Source organism: Leishmania panamensis, assembly GCF_000755165.1.
Source record: "Leishmania panamensis strain MHOM/PA/94/PSC-1 chromosome 32 sequence".
Taxonomy (NCBI): domain Eukaryota; phylum Euglenozoa; class Kinetoplastea; order Trypanosomatida; family Trypanosomatidae; genus Leishmania; species Leishmania panamensis.
This window is the reverse complement of record NC_025879.1, coordinates 389,334-405,183: the sequence shown is the minus strand read 5'-3', so window position 1 is coordinate 405,183 and position 15,850 is coordinate 389,334. Positions and strand designations below refer to the sequence as shown.

The 15,850-nt window shown below is 56.5% G+C and overlaps 5 protein-coding genes across 5 annotated transcripts, besides 1 other annotated feature; all 5 read right to left on the bottom strand.

Moving 5' to 3' along the window:
- Nucleotides 1-1,144: 1,144 nt before the first annotated feature.
- On the bottom strand, nt 1,145-1,759 carry LPMP_321120 (vacuolar sorting-like protein; the record flags this gene model as incomplete). The annotated part of the gene is made up of 1 exon (XM_010703496.1): nt 1,145-1,759. One exon carries the CDS (start codon nt 1,757-1,759, stop codon nt 1,145-1,147), a length of 615 nt encoding a protein of 204 aa, XP_010701798.1.
- A 974-nt stretch (nt 1,760-2,733) lies between these two features.
- Nucleotides 2,734-3,156: a repeat region.
- A 202-nt stretch (nt 3,157-3,358) lies between these two features.
- On the bottom strand, nt 3,359-5,101 carry LPMP_321110 (hypothetical protein; the record flags this gene model as incomplete). The annotated part of the gene is made up of 1 exon (XM_010703495.1): nt 3,359-5,101. The coding sequence occupies one exon, from the start codon at nt 5,099-5,101 to the stop codon at nt 3,359-3,361; it is 1,743 nt and encodes a 580-aa protein (XP_010701797.1).
- An 812-nt stretch (nt 5,102-5,913) lies between these two features.
- LPMP_321100 (hypothetical protein) lies at nt 5,914-6,726 on the bottom strand (the record flags this gene model as incomplete). The annotated part of the gene is made up of 1 exon (XM_010703494.1): nt 5,914-6,726. One exon carries the CDS (start codon nt 6,724-6,726, stop codon nt 5,914-5,916), a length of 813 nt encoding a protein of 270 aa, XP_010701796.1.
- Nucleotides 6,727-7,485: 759 nt separating this feature from the next.
- On the bottom strand, nt 7,486-9,972 carry LPMP_321090 (protein kinase, putative; the record flags this gene model as incomplete). The annotated part of the gene is made up of 1 exon (XM_010703493.1): nt 7,486-9,972. The coding sequence occupies one exon, from the start codon at nt 9,970-9,972 to the stop codon at nt 7,486-7,488; it is 2,487 nt and encodes an 828-aa protein (XP_010701795.1).
- Nucleotides 9,973-11,738: 1,766 nt separating this feature from the next.
- On the bottom strand, nt 11,739-13,007 carry LPMP_321080 (hypothetical protein; the record flags this gene model as incomplete). Its single annotated transcript, XM_010703492.1, has 1 exon — nt 11,739-13,007. The coding sequence occupies one exon, from the start codon at nt 13,005-13,007 to the stop codon at nt 11,739-11,741; it is 1,269 nt and encodes a 422-aa protein (XP_010701794.1).
- Between the last annotated feature and the right edge of the window lie 2,843 nt (nt 13,008-15,850).

Here is a 15,850-nt window from a genome sequence, read left to right as displayed (position 1 = left end):
AGGACACTCTTCGCCGAGGACAAAGAGAAGAGGGGGAAGAGAGGAATGGGGAGGGAGGGGGAGAGGTATTGCGCATAGAAGAACATGTTACGGCGCGCATCGGTATCGTGTTTGTGTGAGACGTTCACAAACGTACCGGGGTGTGACAGCGGCGAAGGCGGAGGGGGTGGGAGATGGAGAAGAGAGAGAGGCAAATAATGGGCATTGAGGAGGATGAGCCACGACGAGAATGGGTCGCTGCAGGGTTGTTGCGCACCCGATGGAACCGCACAAGCACGGGGGGAGCTGGTGGTGCCTGAGAAAACGTCTGTTCGAATCAAGGGAAACACACTGGATCACAGAGCTACACTTTAGCCGACATGCGCACGTAACTACACTGCCCCACTTGACACACTGTGAAACGCTCCACACAGCCCGCGCCTGCTGCGATGGAATCTGAGGGTTCGCTTGATCCTCCTCAGTCGGTTTACTTGCTGCTTTGACTTCCCCTTTCTGGCGTTCACGGACGGAAGCGGCAGAGGCTTAGGGAGAAGGCCATGATCACCGTCTAGCGTCAAGGGTGCTTGCTGCTGATTCGCTGAGCACAGAGTAGACTGCGACTCATCACTGGCACAGTACGTCGAAGAGAGTGGAGCGGGGGGAGAGGGGACGCGAGAGCCACTAGAAGAAGTGAAACTGGAATGAGTGGTGGGGACAACCAACCAATACGTGCAAGGAAAAAAAAAAACAGAAAGGCCACGCGAAGGAACACCAAGCAAAGAAGGGATCGATGCAACAACGCAGCAAAATAGTGCAGTCCAACAGCGGTGAAGGAGGAAAAGTCGGTAAGGGAGAACAGGCACCTCCTATTGGCACCCTCACGCATCACGCCCACACACAGAAACAGACAAGGCGGACTGCTAAAAGGCCTCACGGATCGAGCACGCAACCCACTCAAGTGGTAGACAGGCGCCGCCTTCGCTCCTTCTCCCTCTGGTAAGGTCTGTTGGGCGCACTGCAGGATAGGAAAGAAGCTCTCTCGTACAGAGACACGCCTTGAAGCGAAAAATAAACGAAAAGTTCAGGACAGTCGTAGTGACGGTGTGCCAACGCACATGAGGGAAAGAGGGCCGCACCCAAAGATAAGCTGCAGTAGCCAAGAGTGTCACTCCTTCACCCACTCCTTCTTCTTGATCCTGAGGCCCGGCACCGTCCCAGCAGTCGCCAAGCCCTCGCTAGCAGTGCCACCACCGTCGCTGTCGTCGCTCGGCTGATACTGGTAAATGAAGGTCACCACAGATGTGTCCTGAACGTCCAGCAGCATGAACGAGGGCACCACATTCACCTCGCACTCTGTATCTGCGCCACTCAGAGAGCCTGGGTTGACAAAGAGGTGGGAATCAAACTCGAAGTACTGAGGCTGGTGCGTAGAGCCTGACACCAGCACGTCCACATCCAGTTCCCGCTGTATCGCTGCGAGTGACTCCTTGTCCCCGAGAGGTACTTGGTTACCACGAACCAGCCCGATCTTGAGGCTCTCTACCGTCAGTACGACGCTTTCAGACATGTGATCTGCCCACTGCCGGTCGACGCTGCTCTCCACGCAGTGCACTTCGGGGGCAATCGTGCGCAAGTAGTCGTACATCCCCTTGCTACCGACTCCACCCGTTATCAACACTGTGTGAATGCGGCCAGGTGAGAACATTTTGCTAAATACCTCCGGGACGCCGCTGGACCGCTGCGGCACCCACGTGTCGCCCACGGCGAGCACAAGCACCATTGCTTACGTTATTTTGCGGCAAACGCGTCCTCCTTTTCCGTGATCGATACAAACAGACAGCGACTAAAGAAAAAAAAGACGCGCACCGCTCGCGCGTCGGTTGATTTTCCGTTAGGTGATTGCTCGGATTGCGTGAGAATGCGTGCTAAACTGTGGATTGCGCCAACACACACATTCCGCCGTCACACACATTCTTTCACTCGTTTCCTCGGGTGTTGTAGAGTGGCGATGGTGTTTAGTTACAACGGTGTGGTGTGTGCGCAGAAAAAGGTGCCCCCACTCAGCCCATGTGGCCAGCGGTGGAAGAGAACAAAAGAGGATGGACGGAGGGGGAGATGGCCGGGGGAGGGGGGCGACGTTAAAAGTATGCCCTCGATGGGCTGGAGGAGGGGTGAAGCATGCCGAGTAGAGGAGGTGCCGGGAGAGACGCTGTTGTCGCGCGCACCGGGAAGTTCCTCAAAACATCTGCGTATGTGGAGAGGCACGCGGGTACGTAGCGGTGAAAACAACAAAAAGGAATCTCAACTCTCAAAAGGGAGGTGACAGCACGGAAGTGCATCAAGGCGCTTGCAAAAGGCGCCTGCGCAGTATGCGAATTACAGTGACACAGCAAAGGGAAAACCAACACGACCCCTCCCCTCCTCAGAGTGTAGTATGTATCTGTGGAGGAACGGAACTCGTAAGTGACGAAAATTAAATGGCGGAGACGGAGTCGTCTACTGGCTAAGACGCACATGCACATGCAGAAAAACTGCGAGTTAGGCCCAAAACGTCCGACATGACCACTTCAATGGCGCTGCCCCACACGCGAAGCACACACGAAAGGGAAATTCGAAAAAAAAAAGGGCACACATTAGGCCTCTCCACATCCCCTACTGAGTCAAGAGATGTGGGGGGAGGACTATGTGGTCCCTTGAGAGCACACAAAGAAGATGCAGAACCACATTTGGCTGTTCTTCTTCGTGGGTTTCCGCCTTTGCCATACCGGACAAGTCAAACTCCACACTACCCGGCGGAACACAAATCTACCACAGGATGGGAGGCAGCGTTAGACAGCCACTATAGCAGTGCGCCCATCCAGTCATTGGAGCGCCACCTCTGCCTCACACCCTACCCACTCACCCCCGCTCCACAGATTGCTTCACAGCCGCTCTCATTGTGCCGGTCGCCGCCGGGCGCATCCCTCGGAGCAAGACGTAGGCTCCCCACACCAGTGGGCAGCGAGGCCTGGGTGCGACACATTCGAGCCACACAGACACGTTGCCCCATCATGTAGATGGCACAAAGCGTGTTCACTGTCGCAGGTCGTTCTGACGCAGCGCCATCCAGGGCTTGACCGCCGGAATCAGCATCGACACATCTCGCTAGCTTCGCTATATCGTAGTCGCTTGATCCTGATCCTACGCCCAGGCGCCTTCTTCTTCAGCTAGGGAAGGAACAATACCTCGAAAAGGTCACAGAGTTAAGAGTCACTCCCGGTAGACTATAAAAGATCTGACCTTCATGAGCTACCCAGAGACCCAAACTCCTGTACACACGCCCACAGCCACGTGGGCGACTCGACGGCGAGGTCGCAGAAAAAAACGGCCATGGGCATCGCTATGCCGCGTCACGGGACCGTTTGGTGGTGCGCACGGAATTCGTGAACATAATGAAGACGTACATCACCATCAGAATAATCAGAATGCTACCAAACGTGAGCAACCTGCGAGAGCCGCGTGGCAGCACCCTGCCTCCACGGGCGTGCGCTGTTCTCGTGACATTGTGCCCCTCAGGACTTCGAAGCCCTACGTCGTTCTCCTTCCACTCCTTCCACCACCGCGCTGCCTCTTGCACCCAGTTCTCCCAGGTGTGGTTCTTCTCGTATGTAACGCGCTGCTCCAGTGCGAAGGCGTTGAAGGGCTGTCTCACACGCACCGGGATTACTTGAGGAACACACACGCGTGCGCTCAACTCGTTCTGAGCAGAGAGGGATGCTTGACTGGCGGACGCAGTGTTCAGTGCCTGGCGCAGTTGCATCACCTGCTCACGCAGCTTGCCTTCGCTAACGGCAGCTCGTCGGTTCTCGTCCATGAGACACTTCGTGCGATGCTGCTCACGAGACAGCTGCAGCGCAAGCTCCTCCATCTGCCTTTGGCAGTGCTGCAGTTCCGCCTCGCACACACGCACACGAGACTCTGCTCGTTGCACTGCCTCGTGTAGATTTCGGTTGTCACGGTAAAGGTTGTCTAGCGCCTCGTCGCGTGCACTGCAGTCGTGGTTCAGGCGTTCCAGTTTTTCTGCCACCGCATTATCACCAGCATCAAGCCGCAGTGCGGCGCCTGCTTGAGTGGTTGCTCCGGTGTCGCTGGGCACATCTGTGTCCTCTAAAGACACGAGGAAGTGCGCATCAGCACCATTGTACGGTAGGTAACTCGTGTCGTTGACGTCCTCTGCGTCTGGGTGCTGGGTGACGCTTGCAGAGACCGGCTCCACGCTGCGAGACGCTCGGTTTGGATCGACGGAGACACTCTCGATAGGAACGCGCCCTCCACGTTGCCACTCAGCGAGCTCCTCGCGCAGACGCCTTAGCTCTCCAGACTCCAAAGCGGAGCACCGCGCCGCCGCCTCGGCGCGGCGCTCCTGCTCCTGCTTTATACAGTCACTCAACAACGCCTCTCGCTCAGCATGCCTCGCAGCGTTGTTCTCAAGACTCTCAATGAATGACTCATAGCTGGCCCGTTCCTCACTCCACTGTGCTACCAGTTTCCGCAGCGCCACACGTACCTCAGCATCAAGGCACGAGACAGACACGCCGTTCGCATGCAGTACTAGCTGCGCTTCTTCATATTGTTTTGCACTTTGCAGCCGGCTCCGCTCTTCACCGTTCTGCATCACCATCTCCTTCAGCCGCTCAACCTGCTCGCGTAGAGAAGCAACGTAGGTGGCATCAAGCACAGAGTCGCCCGGGGGGCATCGCGAAGCCTTGCTAGAGCTGCTACCTAACGCTGTGCTAGGGATAGAAGAAACGGTAGAAACGCCGCCAAAGAGCTGGTGCTCCACTAAGTGTTGAATCGCAAGTTCGAGATTCTCATTCGTGCACTTCCACAGCTTTCGCGCTGCGGCAAAGCGGAGGCGGAGATGTGTGAGCTCCTTTTCGATCGAAGTGCTTTCCTCCCTCAGCTCCTTGTAGGACTGCTCGTGGAGGAACAGCTCCTGCGTAAGGGTGGAAATGTGCTGTCTTAGTACTGCTGGATCACTTTGATCGTCTAGGTTGCTGCGTTGCGACGGAGCTACCCCTCCTCGGGAGTCCTCCTCGCCGAGCGCCACTACAGTCTGGAATGTTCTCAACAATGAGTTCATGCTAGAAAGAAAAAAAATAAACAGCAGAGAGGGACACCAAGGAAGGGAGGAGATGCCCTTGTGTCAGTGTATAGGTAAGATGAGAGGAGAGAGCAAAGCGGAGTTACCAGCAGCCCCACTCGCCAAGTGCTCGCGTTGTGCTGCAGCTTTGCGATACGCCTAGGTATATCAACAGCAGAAGAAAGAACAGTGGGGGTGGTGAGAGCAGGAGGATGGGGTAGAGGGAAGCAGGGAAGTGAGGGCGATGATGAGCGCAATCGATGCCAAGCACAGACGAGACAGTTTCTTTTTTTAAGTAGAGCAGTCCAAAGTAGCAACACGCACGCAAGACGCAGAAGGATGATCAAACAGTCGCCAGATTCGATCTGACGATTTCTGCATGATATGAACGGCGAAAGAGAGAGTGAGAAAGCGGCATTCGACGAAGCAACAGTGTACACTTCAGAGCTCCTGCCTCTATGTGTCTCCACGAGTAGTACGTCTGGGGTGGTTCTTCTCTACTTCTGTTCTTTCTCGCTCGCGTTTTGCGTCCCTGCTAACGTGATTGTCGCTGCCACTTGCTCAGACAAAAATGATACGGCAACGCGCCGGAGAGTGAGGAGCCGGCCTCTTCTGCATCGCAAACGGTACGAAAAAAAAAACGATACCCGCGTCGGTGGCGGATGTGCGGGGGACGGAGTGGGGGTCGTAGAGAGCGTGAAGGGAGTGGGGGGAGAGAGAGTCCACCCGCAGCTGTGTAGTAGTCGTGTCTCTGCCTCGTCATTGTGTCCCCCGCCCACTCTTTTCGACTGCTGGAGCTGTCCATCGGATACCTACGATCTCTGGACGTCCGCCAGTAGAGCGCGGACAGAGTTCTCGCAAAAGCCGCACACCTCCTCCTCAGTGCCAGGGTCTATCTTTACCTCGCAACGTTTCATGTCAGCATCCTCCACCACAAAGCCGCCTGCGGTGTGCAGGCAAGTGCCGCGCTCGACAACGTGCGCAACGGTCTCGTCCGAGATCTCGCCGTAAAATGTGAGGGTTGTGTTGGGCATGGACGCTTGCTTCCCAGTCCCAAAGTGGTACAAGACGGTCGTCATGACAGTGGCCAGATTGTCGTTTGAGTACGACTTTATAAAGGCTACGGCTTGCTCTTGCGACTCGGGCTTCTCACGAATCTCGCCGTGGTAGTTGACGACCTGGTCAAAGGTGACGGCGACGCTGCCCGGTCGGTGAGCGATACGGTGCGCCAACGCAGTGTCACGCGCCACCTTAGCTCGTAGCTCCTCCATCTTTGCCTGCGCGATTGCAGACGTCAGGGCAAAGGGGTCCGAATCTCGAATTTGTTTCTCGTCTATAGCAGGTGACAGGTACACTAGGTCGTAGGCGGCACCAAAATGACGCTGTGCAATCTCGCGGCGGCGTGGCGCGCTCGTTCCGATAACCATGATGGGCTTCTCCATTCTCTCCATCGGACGGTACTGAACCCCTGGAGATGTATGTGCTTGTGTTGTTGTCCGCACCCTTCGTGTGGTGCACCCTTCCCTCCCCTCCTGATGGCAGCGAGAGAAATTGTGGAGAGTCGGCAACGAAGCAAAAAAAAAAAAACAACGAAAAAAGAAACACGCCAATTCACAGCGACACATGTTTGAGTGGGAGACCGCGGAGGCTCAAAGAGGATCGGGGGCAGCGCTCGCAACCACAGATGGAGCGGCTAGTACGGCTGTTTTACTATGATTCGCCCTCTCTCTCTTCTCTGTACAGGATTCCACGAGTAAGGTGACATGCTCCCCTCCCCCCACCCCGCGCATAATATATGGAGGTGCATATACAACCAAAAGCGGTAGGGGGCCTAATCACTGTCGTGGAAGCCGGTTGGCATTCACCTACCCTTTTCTCTTTGTTTTGTTTTCTCGTATTTGCAAAGGTGTGGGTAAGTGTTGGTGCTTATCACATGCGTCGTCGTGCCTCACCTCACGCTTCACGATGAGTGAGTGGAGCAGAACAACAGGGAAGAAGGCTGAGAGGGGACACGAGCGGAGAGAACAAGGGGGCAGGAGGGAGATCAACCACACTAAGCGCACGCACCACAGGGAAAAGGGTAACGACAGCGAAACAGCCTTCCGTTGAGGTCCACAACTACGCGGAACATGCTTCGCATAGGCGCATTCGCTGTCGTCATCGTCGTCGCACCTCCCCTTCTCCGCACATGCTCTATGCGCCGCTTTCCTGCAGCACTAGTTGACGTCCACTACCCCCCCCCCTCCCTCCCTCACACACACGCCCATACACTCCATTCCCTCTCAACAATCACAGGAATACGCTACGCCAAGAGAGACAGACACCCATGCGTCGGTACAAACTACGCCTAGCACTCATACCACAAGCCACCACGTTCAGTCTCGTTACGTGTAACGCAGCTCTGGAAATATGGTCTGGTCCTTGGTGGGGGGCGTATGCTTCAAGTAGGCGGTATACGTCGACCAGATCTTCTTGCTCTCCAACTGGAACGTGTCCTTGTGCCGACGTGTCGTGCTAAGCAAGATCTGTTCCTTGAGCAGCTCGCTCTGTTGGCGCTTGTGGAAAGTCTTGCTGTCGACCTCCAGGCGCTGCACAAACTGCTTCAGCTTCTCTCGCGGCACGTGGTTAAACTTGACGACAAACGGGTGTTTCAGCAGCTGCTGCACAGACCACCGCATCGACTCCTCGACACAAACGCTGCGTAGAATGAAGTCGTAGAATACCTCCGACCAGTTGAGCGGCTTGTTCATCTTGGAGAGCTTCAACTTCCCTCCGTAGTTCCAGAAGTCAGACTTGAAGTGATCACAGGGGTGAACGCCAGCCGCCAACTCCATTAACATAATGCCCAAGGACCACACGTCCGCCTTGGCCGTGAATTCCACCACCGCCTCGCCGGCGCTGCCGTCAGCGACGCGGTGTAAAATGTTCGCCGCAAATCGCTCTGGTGCCTTGTACAGCATTGTGCCGAGGTCGATGCCTCGACGCTCGACGTGCTGCCGGTCTTCCATCACACAGCCGCATCCAAAGTCGGCCAGCTTAAACTTCTGCTTGTCATAGCAGAGAAGCACGTTGGCGGGCTTCAGATCACAGTGAATAATGAAGTAGTCGGTGTGCAGCTCATTTAGCCCCATCAACACGTCCCGTGCCAGCATTGAGAGAAACACCTCCGGCATTGGTGTTTCCCGTTTCACGCTCCTCTCCCATGCAGCGGGCTCTTTATACGTATTGCGACCCAGCACATGCCGCGGAGAGCCGTAGAGAGCCTGGTTCTTGCAGCATTCCTTCATGGTCTGCTTCGATGACGGGTCGCCGGACATGTAGTTCCGAAAGGTCGACTGCGTCACCCGCATCAACTCCTCGCTAGGGATGCGAGAGATCATCTGCTGAATATCTTCCACTGTGAAGGACATGAGTTCCATCAGGATGCTCAGCTGCTTCTTCTCTGCATCCAGCGAGGCCACAGCGTTGAACATCTGCATGAGGTGCGCTGGCGGCGGACGCGATCGCTGCAGTGTGATCATGGTCAGCTCCTTCACGAGTCCTTTCTTGCGTCCCTGCCGCTCTACGTCGTTTGTCGCATTCATTGCCTCGTCAATGTTCATGCACTTGAGTGCGTACAACTTGCCATCCACGCGGACGCGGAACACCGTGCCTTGGGTGCCCTTGCCAATCATCTCCTCAACCACTACATCATCCATATCAAGCGAGCAGTTGCTGTGGCCAATTTCCTCCACGGATATCTGCTTTGTCCGCCGCACTGCGGCGCTGCGACTGGCGTGCCCGCTGTTTCGATAGCCGGCACCCGAAGCCATTGACACGAGGGATGACGAGCTGTCCTGATGACGCAGACTGGGGAAGCTCACGGAGTACGGAGGACGAGCAGCGGCGTTAAAGCCAGCGGTGGGAAAGAACGCTGATGTTGAGGTGGCTGCCGTTCCAGGGGACAATGTTGTCATGGGAGAAGACAACGAGGTACCTGTTGCGGTGCTATCACACAGCAGCATGCCCTGCACGGGAGAACAGCTTCTGCTACTGATGCTGGCGAGAGACTTGGCCGTAGAGTTGCGAAACAGCGGCGAGCCAGATGGCATCTTGGCGTCTTCAAACAGGGACGCCCAGGGATTCGCGAGGGGGACCGATTTCGCGGGGGGCTGCGGCACAAATAGGGAAGCTAGGGCGACAGCCTTGTGTGGCGACGGTGCTGTAAGTAAGGGAGAGCTCGTGGTAGACGGCATTAGCGATGCAGGCGCTTCCACAGCGAGGGAGCTAGAAGAGGCGGTTCGTGGCGCTGGAACTGTCCCATCGCGGACACCGTGGCCAGCCGACATTTCAATGTTCAAGATGGCCTCCTCCACTGTGTCCACAGAACGGGCAAGTTTCTTTCGCCGTAGTCGCTCTACCAGCAGCCGTGCATCTTCCGTTCCAGTAAAAGTGCTCTTTCCCTCCACAAACATCGAGATGCCGTCAATCAGTACGAAGATGTTCGTGTTGTTAACGTGAATAAATTTGGCCTCGTTTTGTGCCGACACCGTCGCCGGCGACAGACAACCGGAAGCACCAGCGACGGCACCTGATTCACCACCACCTTTCGCCCTGCATTCCACAGACCTGCTGCCACCATTGCCTGCCACCTCCAGCGCCGTCGAGTTGACCGCAGAGTTGGTGTTCGACAGGCTCGAATCGCTCGCCTTGTGAAAGCATGGCTCTGTTGTGATCATTGGCGAAACTGTGTTGTCATCCACATTGATAAAGAACTTGTTGAGCTCCTGCTCATTCTTCTGCTGAACCTGTAGCTCAGGGGCTGCGTGATCCATGAGCCCGGTCAGATCGAAGCACGGGCCCGACGTACGGAGCGGACGCTTTGCACGCATGGTTCTTTTGTCGTTAATACGGTGTCTTCGAAACAGGGGAAAAGGATTTACAGTACCTCACCGCCTCAAGCTTCTCCAGTGAAGCCAAGAACAGATTGTAGCAGCGGCCACAGTAGTGAAGAAAGGCAAATACACGCGCGCTGTGCGACAGTGTGAATATGTGCGGTAAGGGGGAAGGGCTCCACGTGAACAGCACGACCAGACTGCGTACGAATACACAAACTCGTTGCCTAAAGCGCAGAGCTCAGGCGTACGGCTGCGCAAACGGCAGTGACAGTGCGTTTCTTTGTTCCTTTTCTGTTTTCCCTTCTCTTGGTTACGAGCAGAACTACGCGTCGCACTTTCTGGTCAACCCTCTGTCGCTGAAATGCATTCGCCCACACACCAAAGGAGACAAAAAGGCGAAAGAAACACAACGTGCCCACGCGCGCCGACGGCCACGTCCTCGAGTTTTTACCTTGTGCGGGTGTACGTGTCCCTGCAGGTGCAAAGAAAATACACATGAAACCCAGTCACAGCTATGGAAGCATGGACACTTGCCCTCCGACGCTCCTCGCACTTCCTGCTGTGACGTATTTTAGCCGCCTGTATCGCGGACCACCGCCAGCACCGAGGCAGCAGCCACCGCACACAAGCAGAGCACGCGGAGAGCGTCAGTCAGTCACTGAGAAGAGACGTCCGCCCTCACGGCCTATGTATGAAGCCTTCGTGTGTGTATGCGTGTGTGTGTGTGTGTCTTTCCGCTCCTGAGTTCCACCCGCGCAGCATCAAGACGAGACAACCGATGAGGCTGGTGCTTGGCTGCCGCCGCACTAAGGGAGAGGGAAGCTCCTTCGCGTTTTGAGAGGGATGGAGACAGCGTGGTACCATCAGCGAGCGCGAAAGAACAACAGGTGGCGATCCCCGACGAAGACTACAAGCGAGACGGAAGCGTGTAAGGGAAAAAAGAGAGGAGTGAAGACGACTAGAGAGGCTGTGAAAGAAAAAAAAAAACACACAAACGTACATACATGTATGTACGCATTGGTGCCACTTGAAAGGCGACTGAAGTCCAAACAGCGAAGCTTCCCGCTTCTCCCGGAAAACACATACTTTGGTGCTCGCTGCGCATCGTCGTGCGAGCGACAGACGACAGACGACGTAATGAACTCAGTGGCGCCTCTTACTTGTTTATACCGCGGCACACACATACACACACACACACACATGAACGAATGCCTGCAACACCAAACACGGTGTTCCAAACATCTAAGTGGTGGCGTGGCTCGGAGAGAGAGAGAGGAGGTGGCGCGAGGGGGAGGGAGTTCTGTCTTGCGGTTAGCGAAGAGGGCATTCCCGAGACACCTGTCGTGTCTCCTCCCTGGCTGTGTTCTACTTTGCGTTGCGTGCGTGTCTGTGTGCTCTCCATAGCGGCAACTTGAATGATCGCAACCGGAGTATCCTCAGACCAATCGGATAATGTAAAACGAGAGATGGGCACAAGATTTCCCAGTCCTGGCTAGCAAAGCTGGAACGCGGTACAACAGCTGGAGAAAAGGAGAAAAAAATTAAGCAGACCTGTGAGACCCTCTCCGTGCGTGCCTGCAGTAAGAGGGTCACGATAGATCGATTCGCAGTCCTGCCAACAGTCACACACACACACACACCATCGCTCTTTCTCTTATCCCTTTAGGCGCACTCCTGTGGGTGTCCTGGCAGTCGCAACAACACGAGTACAATGGACATCGGCTGAAAAAGAGAGAGACTCGTCCCCTGCACGCTGTATATCAGTCGTCATCTTCCTCCACGATGGACTCTTTGGTGAAGGTGGAACGGGCATCGAGCGCCGGTGGATTGCGTGCGCCGGCATAGAGCACATGCGGTGGTGGAAGGTCGGCTCCCAAGGACATATCGACGGTACCACAGCTCACCGATGTCGAGCTGTACGTCTGCGGCCTCAGCTCCTCAGCGACACGAAGGGCCTCCAGGTACCACTCCGCCCAAATGATGCCGGTCGCCTTCCCTTCCTCTACCTCCAGAAAGCTTGCCTGGCCCTCTGCTTCACTCGGCGAGATTTCGTTGTGAAGTTGCTTTTCCTGCCGCTCGCGGAGTCGTGCAGCCGCGGCAGCCGCAGCCGCCCGACGTACCATCATTGGCGGGCGCTGTCCACTTGTTGAGATGGACGCTGCGTCCGGATTCGGCGCCTTCAAGTCTGCTGGAGGCGACGTCACTGCTACGCTCATCTCGTTGTAGGCATGTTGCATGGTGAGGACGGTGTTGCTGTTCCTACCGTCTACGGAGATCTTGTCAAGTAGGTCACTCATGACGCTCGTCAGTGCCTCGTCCTCGTCCGCCATGTCTTCGATGGAGTCAGAGTCGCTCGTTCTGCTCCGGTTTCCTTCGAACGCGGCGGAGGCGTGCCGGTGCTTGCGACGCTCCTGCTGCGCACGCAAGCGCTCCCGCAGCATCATTTCGCGATTACGGTACTGCACGTTCACCGAGCTAATGGGGTTGTTGGCGGGGTCCCAAGACTCAATGAAAAGCAATATCGACTGCCGAAGAGTCCTGCACACAGTTGTGTAGAGTTCACATTCGCTGAATATAGTTGAGAGGGCCCAGTGTTGGTAGCGCCGCATACACCCGATTAACACGTTCGTTTGTAGCTCGCCAAGAGGGCAGGCGAATAGCACTGGGTGCCACCGTCTGTCCACTGCGAAGTCCAAGGCTCGTATCACGTCGCGGCAGCTAAAATCGTCCCCACTGTTCATTCCATCCACGCACCAGGTGTGCATATCTACAATATCCATAATGTGAATGGGACCTCGAGTGAGGCAGCTGCTGGCGGCCTTTCCGGTGACTTCTGACCCCAGCAAGCGCTTCACCGGGCCTGGCAGCTGCTCGATAGAGAGAAGCACAATATGCGTGATACCGATGTGGCGCAGGTACAGGACGTTTGCCTCGGTGGGGTAAGCGCTGCGATAAATGCCATCTTCTACCATAGCAAAATTTGACGGCGGCACCAGTATTGGGCCGTTCGCTTTGCTTGGTGACGCCATGATCGTAGAAGATCAGCCACCTGAAAGGAGGAAGAAGCGTGCATATAACCCACTTATACTCAAATGCTTGGGTCGAGCTCTTCCTGGGTCTTTGCACAACTACTTAGTGTCCCTCGCTCATCTGAAAGTATAGAGAGGGGTTAGGGGGACGACGAGAAATCGATGATGAGTTGAGGAGATTCATTCCACTTTTCGAACGTGTGATGAGCGATGCCACCAACCCTGTTGGGCGTCACCGGGTGAGGAGGGAGGAAAAAACTGACATCAGTAAGTTGTTCCCACGGAGTTGCTATTTTTCGAGGACTTCGATAAAAGTGCAGCGTCCACCCCTCCTTATCCACCACGTCCCACCTGTCCCCGGGTCGCTAGCCGGACCCCGTTCGCTCCGGTATGCACGGCCGCGCATAGAAGGTCGAGCACTGACGCGTGAATCTCCGCATCAGTCCCATGACCGCGTGCCTAGCCTTTTCGGCAGGCGGAAATGCCTGCCGTGCTGTCGAGGTATGAGTGTACTGCTGCTCCCCCATCAGCGCCGTGAACGCCCAAAGACTACAGCGGACCGCGCAGGGCTTGGCCGCGTTCATGCTACCCGCGTCTGACGCCCCCAGCCGCTACCGGCAACGACCGTCCGCCTCGTATGTCGAGGAACGCATACCGCTCCCCATCCTCGCGGCGTTGCCCATGCATGAAGGTCGCACTCTGCGGCAAATCCGCCCACGACGCAGAGAGGAGACCGTGCGTGGCCGCTTGAAAACCAGGCGGCGCGTCATCGTATGAAACCCACAAAATGTGCAAGCAGGCACGTCCAGGACTCGGGCAGCAGGCCAAAGGCGTCACACAAACCGCCCGTCCTTCCCGTGGCAGTTGCTTGATCGCATCAGCTCTCTGTTGGGAGCACGTCTGCTCTTCGACACAGCCTGCTCCAAAGCTGCCGTCCAACACTACGCCAGCAAACCCGTGCCTCTGGGAGACGCCGGTCCCGTTGCTGCTCAAGGTGCTGTCGGCCTTTTTCGCGGCGCGTCGAGTCGCCTGCAGGGCTGCCCCCACCGCCTGTGTCAACAACCCGTCAGTTAGGTGCTGTTGATCCACACGCTCACGTGATCGCTAGAGGTGAGTCGCCTCGCACTCATACAGAGGATGGCAGGCCAATGCTGCTGCCACCATCTGCATCACCGCTGGTCTAGCGGCCAAGTCCGTTGGGTGCGCGTTCGTCGCTGATGCACGGAGCCGCCTCTGGCTCGCGAGCTAAAGAGCGCCCGCAGGTGCAGGGGAAGAAGCACCTGCAACAAGGACGCTGTCAGCTCCATCACCCCTCCACACTCGTCGAGCACGAGCTCTCGGGGCTGCGTAACGATGCTCTTTTCCAGCCAGCGGCTGGCTTGTCGCGGCCAGAGGGGGAGCCGCCGTCTGAGACGTCCCTTCTTCTCTTCCACTACGGTGAAAGCCGATCCGAGGAGAGGGCTCGGTGCCGCGCTCGCCTCCTGCGCACCTCGCGTCGTGTACACGACACGAATGCGGGCGCGGCATCCCCCGTAGGGCGGCGGCCATTGCTGCGGCGAGTCGGCAGGCGGGCACTGCTGTGGGGCGTGCGCACGCAGTGCGGCAGTCTCAGCTCGCACCTCACACAAGGCGGTGCGGAATTCCGGAGCCGACACGACCTCGTCGCACAGTCGGTTGTTACTCGCCGAGGAGACGCTGGCAGAGCGGCCACAGGTCGCCCTCGGTGTGCTCCAGCCCGCATCCGGGCACCTGGAACGGAATGTAGGACTGGAGCGCCCTAAGCCCCTACAACTCGTCCCAATGCAGCGGGCAGCTCTCTTCGCTCGCCCGTTCCTCCGCCAGGCAGAGAAGACTCTGAGGCGCCCCTTCCAGGGGCCCCCTGCGCTCGTCGTTGTCGCGGTGGGTAATGCACACGCCCATGCGCCCTATTTCATTTCGCAAGCGCCGTGCGATGGCTGCGTTGGGGAGCAGCAACGCCACCGAGCGGGGTCTCCTCGGTGGTCCCCCACACGAGCCTCCGGTGATGCCGCAGTGGGCGAGGGGCGCGTAGTTCTCATCAAATTTGGCAAACGACAGAGTGGAAGTGTCTGTTATGTACGATGACGAGTTCATGGGCAGGGAGGCTGCGCGAAAATGTTCGCATGAAAATCCCACCGGAAGCCGGTCCAGCTTGGGTGGGGAAGGCGAAGGTGGTACACACGATGGGGTGTGATTTGGCCCATGTTGAAGATGCAGTCGTATGATTATGATGTCTCCTCTTAGTGTGCCGGAGCTGATGCCAGCTACTTGCTACCCTAGAGAAAGCGGAAGAGGTTGAGGCCCAGAAGCAAGAGTCTGCTTCATTCATGTTTCTTGGCTACACATGCACCGCAGAGGCTCCGTCTCTTCGAGTGCCAATGGACAAGTCCTATTCCTATGAACGTCAATGACAACAGGAAGAAACTCGTACTGGAACTGAACTTCGCCTCACAGTTCTCCTGTAGTTGCTCACGTAAAGCGAACAGTGAACTCCACTCCCCCTCTCTAATATCTTACCCGGCATTGCTGTCATGGACATTCTGTCTAGAAAGTGAAGTGAAGGACACGTGATGTTTATCCTGTGGAAGAAGTACGAGCGAGCAGCAGCAGAGAGAGGCCGCAGTGGAGTGCGCCATCTCCACTATGCGTCAGTATTGGAGAGAGAGGAAGAGAGAGATTTAGCACTCTTATTTTTTTCGTGGAAAGACAGCACACCCTCCAACCATGCGAGTCAGCGGGTAACGGCAGTGACTCCCCGGAATAAACTACAGCGTCATCCTCCCCTATGCGTACATGACAGGAGGGACAACATGGCATTCAAGCGT